At 48.4% G+C, this 1,387-nt stretch overlaps 1 protein-coding gene across 1 annotated transcript in view; it reads left to right on the top strand.

Moving 5' to 3' along the window:
- The window catches only part of unc5b (unc-5 netrin receptor B), a 47,182-nt gene that overhangs the window by 39,185 nt on the left and 6,610 nt on the right, over positions 1-1,387 (top strand). The window contains exons 11-14 of the mRNA XM_020600985.1: positions 6-171; positions 275-362; positions 728-902; positions 984-1,223. Of these exons, the coding sequence (XP_020456641.1) occupies positions 6-171; positions 275-362; positions 728-902; positions 984-1,223 (669 nt within the window). The remainder of the gene's footprint in view (positions 1-5; positions 172-274; positions 363-727; positions 903-983; positions 1,224-1,387) is intronic.

The following is a 1,387-nucleotide window of genomic DNA, read 5'->3' as shown; positions in this document are numbered from 1 at the left end:
CTCTCCCTGCTGACATGTGCTCAGGTGATGGGGAGATCTTCAGCCTGAAGTCGGTGGGTACTGTGGGGAGAGAGCGAGAGTACCACAGCCACACCTTGTCCAGAGAGCCCAGCCTTAGCACCAGTGCAACACTGGGCAGCCTGGGAGGACGCCTTACCATTCCCAATACAGGTAACAGCAAACCCAAACACCCCCAAATGTATGCTCATGCACTACAGGAAGGATTTGTGTGTCACACATCAGACAAGAAAAGTCACAACACCTTCTGCCTTAGGTGTCAGTCTGCTGGTCCCCCCTGGCACAATCCCTCAGGGGAAGTTCTACGAGATGTACCTCATTATCAGCAAGTGGGACAAAACCACGTGAGTACCCATCATCTTTGTTCCTCAGTTTCACTCATCTCCTTTACAACCATGAAGCAGCATAGACCTCATACTCACCTCAATCAAAACATTTCCCATGCAAGGCCCACCTACTGTGAACCATTTGAAGTTTATTATCACTTTTTTCTGGGGATAAAAATATGATCGACTCAGTATTTACACAGAAATTGGAGTGAATTAATGTCTTGCCACTTTTCTGGAAGCTTGATTCTCATTTTGCCTCAAATCCATCAATACCAGCATGTTTTAATTGCTGTTATGGCTATGATGTTCGTTCATAAATGAACTGTGATGTTTTGGCAGCTGCTGCAAATACTCTCCTTGTGTGTGTGTGATATTTACAGGTTACCCTCTGAGGGCAGTCAGACTGTACTAAGTCCTGTGGTTAGCTGTGGACCCTCCAGTATGCTGCTGAATCGTCCTGTGGTCCTTACTTTGCCCCACTGTGCCCAGCTAGACACACCTACCCCTGACTGGACCCTTACACTCAAGTCACAGACTCACCAGGGGGCATGGGAGGTCAGAGACCTAAAACTGGTATCACATAACGGATGTGTCATTAGCTGATCATCACGAAACCCTACTTCTTTTCCTTTTCAGGAGGTGCTGACAGTGGGCGATGAGACTTTGTCGTCTCCATGCTACCTGCAGTTAGAGGAGGAGTGCTGCCATATTCTCATGGAGCACCTGGGAACGTATGGCCTGGTGGGCCAGTCTTGCCCTCCACAGCCTGCCTGCAAACGCCTGCAGCTGGCTTTGTTTGCCCCCAGAGCACCTTGCCTCTCCCTGGACTACAGCCTTCGGATCTACTGCATCCATGACACCCCACATGCACTCAAGGTGCTGATTACATGTTTATCCACCTCTTTTGTTTGTGCTGCTGTATACAGTGAGGAACAGAAGTATTTGAACACCCTGCAATTTTGCAAGTTCTCCCACTTAGAAATCATGGAGGGGTCTGACATTCACATTGTAGGTGCATTCCCACTCTGAGAGACAGAATT

Source organism: Monopterus albus, unplaced genomic scaffold (assembly GCF_001952655.1).
Source record: "Monopterus albus unplaced genomic scaffold, M_albus_1.0 scaffold3.1, whole genome shotgun sequence".
NCBI classification, from domain to species: domain Eukaryota; kingdom Metazoa; phylum Chordata; class Actinopteri; order Synbranchiformes; family Synbranchidae; genus Monopterus; species Monopterus albus.
Note: the sequence above shows the minus strand (reverse complement) of the source record. Positions and strands in the feature narration are given on the sequence as shown.